This window comes from Temnothorax curvispinosus, unplaced genomic scaffold (genome assembly GCF_003070985.1).
Source record: "Temnothorax curvispinosus isolate PA1 unplaced genomic scaffold, ASM307098v1 QBEX01001960.1, whole genome shotgun sequence".
Classification (NCBI taxonomy): Eukaryota; Metazoa; Arthropoda; class Insecta; order Hymenoptera; family Formicidae; genus Temnothorax; species Temnothorax curvispinosus.
The window spans coordinates 25092-28875 of NW_020211740.1; the positions used below are offsets into that span (position 1 = coordinate 25092).

General features: G+C 39.2%; 1 protein-coding gene across 1 annotated transcript; it reads left to right on the forward strand.

Moving 5' to 3' along the window:
* The first annotated feature begins 1115 nt into the window (after positions 1-1115).
* LOC112468758 lies at positions 1116-2608 on the forward strand. Its single transcript, XM_025038100.1, has 4 exons — positions 1116-1608; positions 1663-1785; positions 1977-2151; positions 2233-2608. Exons 1-4 carry the CDS (start codon positions 1116-1118, stop codon positions 2606-2608), a joined length of 1167 nt encoding a protein of 388 aa, XP_024893868.1.
* The last annotated feature ends 1176 nt before the right edge of the window (positions 2609-3784 follow it).

The window sequence follows — 3784 nt, forward strand, 5'->3', positions numbered from 1 at the left end:
GTAAGTATTATATCGTATAAAGATCTGAGTTTTTTAAGGGAAAAAATACGGTTGCGAAATCATTAGGCAAAACTATCCATTCTTATGTTCCTTTTTCTCATCACTTGTGAGTCAATGCATTCAAATGATCTTTTTCTATTCTTTTTCCTATCAATTCGAAAAATTATTACAGAGAAAAGGTTTTACTTCAAAAGATAAAATAAACCTAAAGTATTGTCTCTGCTCCTATTTCATTATATCTGTCATAGTATCTCGTTCCAAATTGATCTTTATTAATTTTTTATCGTTATTATATGGGCTTATTATTATTCTTATTAATATTTTATCATTTTTCTTAGCATTTTACAAATATAATATGTGATTTAGTTTATACTTATAGACTGTAGAGTTTTTTATTTTTGATGTAAGTTTTGTGGACGTTAGAAAATAAAATTGGAAAAATATTGGAAGCATACAAATAAATTTAATACCGTCCCTATAATTAAGAAACTTTCTTAATTACATCCAAGAATCATCTTATATAAAGCTCAAAATATGCAGAAAACAATTTACTTCTTTTAAAAAATTGAAAAACAAAAAAAAACAATCGATATTTTGATCGTTTTAAAACATAAAACATATTTCTCCTTAAAATGAGGATGTTTATGTTGGTTACCTTATTGGCAAATAAATTTAGGATACGCAGATGCGAAGGAGCAACACAGAAGAATGTTAAAAATGCAGAAAATTAGAACGTTAAGAATATAGGCGTGCCGGTCCCAAGCCCGAATATAGGAGGAAGGTGAATGGCTAGTAAATGAGTCTTGGTGGTACCTAGGCCGAATAAGAACTGCTATTAAATACCAAGCAACACCCAAGTCGACAATCGTCGATGAAACTAGCAAATCCTACCCCTAGTGGGATGAGTTATGGCGAGTGTTCGGCGTCATAAAACCGGAATCCCTCGGCTAAGGCATGGTAACTCCAACAGAAGAGTCCCTGGCCCTCCAGGTTGGAGGTTGACGATAGGCCAATACCCTATCTCATAAAACCTAACTATTAGCAGACAAGAGAAGAAGCCTCGGACGGGACGGATCAACTAGAGACGGAAACGGCTACGATCTAAGAATAACGATATGAGATTTGCGACATGGCATGTTAGGAGCCTCTTCAGACAAGCTGCATTCCGAGAAGTCGTAGAAGAACTGACCAAGTACAGAATAGAACTGTGCGCTTTGCAGGAGATAAGATGGCCTGGTAAAGAAATATTGTATAAGAAGGATAGTACTCTGTTTTACAGCGGTAGTACAGACAGAAAAAACCAGTTTGACACAGGTATCTTTGTGAGTAATAAACTGAGCGACAAAGTCACAGATTTCGAATCAATAACCCCCAGAATTCGAATGCATGCCGTGCCACATAATATCACTATAATCTCGGCACACGCTCCAACGGAGGACAAGAGCGTCGAAGAAAAGACCGAATTCTATCGCGAGCTCGAGGAAGCATACGATAGCACCCCTAGCTTCGACATAAAAATCATCTTGGAAGATTTCAACAGCAAGATTGGAAAAGAAAAAATCTTTCACCCCACAATTGGAATACATAGTTTATACGACACAACAAGCAGTAATGACGAGAGCTGATCAATTTTGCAACGACAAAAAGAATGACTATTTCCAGCACTTGGTTCTTGGTTCCTACATAAAAATGTTCACAAGGGTACGTGGATCACCAGACGGACAAACGGTAAACAAAATCGATCACGTCCTGGTGGATATGAGATGTGCAACGCATATAACAGATGTGAGAACCAAAAGAGGACCCAATGTAGATTCAAACCATTATCTGGTATTGGCCAAGATAAGAACTAAGTTAATACACAAACCGCAGTTGAAAACATAAACCGCTTGTGGGAAAATCAGAAAAGCAGTACTTCATTCAGCCAAGGAGGTGCTAGGAGAAAAACCAAAGAGCCGTAAATCATTGGTTTGAAGGGGAATGTGCGGAAGCGATTAGAACCAAGAACAAAGCTAGGGAAAAATGCCTCAACAAGGAAACCAGGATACCAATAGACAACTATAGAGAGGCAAGAAAAAACGCCAAAAAGCTACTGAGAAGGAAGAAGAGATCATTCTTGAGAGAAAAACTGAAATCCATAAAAAAAGAACGGTTGGACCGGGTGCCTAGGAAATTTTACAAAAAATTTAAAAACGCTAAAACATAATTTAAACCGCAATGTTAGTTCATAAGAACTTTATCCGGCGAACTGGCAACAAGTCAGGAAGAAATAATACAAAGATGCCTGGAACATTTTACGGATACCTTCGCGGTACCGGAGAACGAAGAGGACAATACACAGGCGTATAGCACCTCTGAATTACGGGAGTACGCCCATCTCCCAACAATAACGGACATCAAGGAGGCGGTGAAGTCCTTAAGGGACTATAAAGCACCAGGGATAGATACGATCACCGAAGAAATGTTGAAAAACGCGGGTAACGCAGCGTACAAAGTTCTGCACTGGCTGGTAGAGCTCATCTGGCAGGAGAAAGGCCCAACCCCAGAGGACTGGATGGGAAGCCTGATCAACCCTATCCCTAAGAAGGGAGATTTAACAGAATCCTAGAAGAGCCCTACAGAGCAATCACTCTCTTAAATACAGCATATGAGATAACCACGTCTATCGTACATAAAAAGCTGGAAGACATATACGAGAGGGCGATGGGTGAATATCAATACGGCTTTAGGAAAGGAAGGTCAACTTTAAACCAACTGCATAACCTGAGACTTACCCTAGAGAAGCTGTGGGAATACAATATCCCGTCGTATCACCTATTCGTAAACTTCAAAACAGCTTACGACGGTATCATAAAGGCAGAGATATGAAAGACGTTAGCAGAACTGGGAGTGCCAGATGAGCTGATACTGGTGTGCAGATGACGGACATATGACGGAAGGTTCCAAGGATAGAGTTAACGGCAAATTGTCAAGCATCTTTACGATAAGTAAGGGTGTTAAGCAAGGCGACGGACTACCCCCAATCCTGTTCAATCTAGTCTTGGAAGCGGTTATAAGGAGAGCAAATGTCAAAAGAAACGCCTCATTTCTATACCAGAGCTACCAGATCCTTGGATATCCAAACGACTTGGATATAGCAGGAAAAAGCCTAAAAGCAATAAAGGAGGCTTTTGAAGCCATAGAGAGAGAGAGAGGCTAAGAAAGTGGGGCTGGAGATAAATGCGGATAAGACTAAATGCATGATAATATCTAGACCCCAGGCAATAAGTAGGAGGATAGGACCAAAACTAAATATAGGATCACATTCTTTCGAGATCGTCAAAGAATTCACCTACCTGGGATCAGTCATTACAGCAGACAACAATAAATCTACAGAAGTTAAACGAAGGCTAATGAAAATAAACAAAGCGTATTTCAGTCTTATCTCCTTATTGAAATCCAAAGAGTTGACAAGAGCCTCCAAAACCACAATATACAAAACTCTTATTAGGCCCATTGTAACATACGGCTCGGAATGCTGGACGTTAAAAGACTCAGATGCAATAAACCTGGGGCCATGGGGGTATTCAAGAGAAGAATTTTTGGTGCAAATAAGATCAACGAGAACGAATATAGGAGAAAAACTAACAAAGAGTTGTATCAACTTTACAATGACTCTGATATAGAAACGCACATTAAAATAAAAAGACTGAGATGGTTGGGACACATGAACAGAATAGAAGAATCTGACCCTTGCAGGAGAAAACTACACAATGACATACATCGCACAAGACCGAGAGGCAGG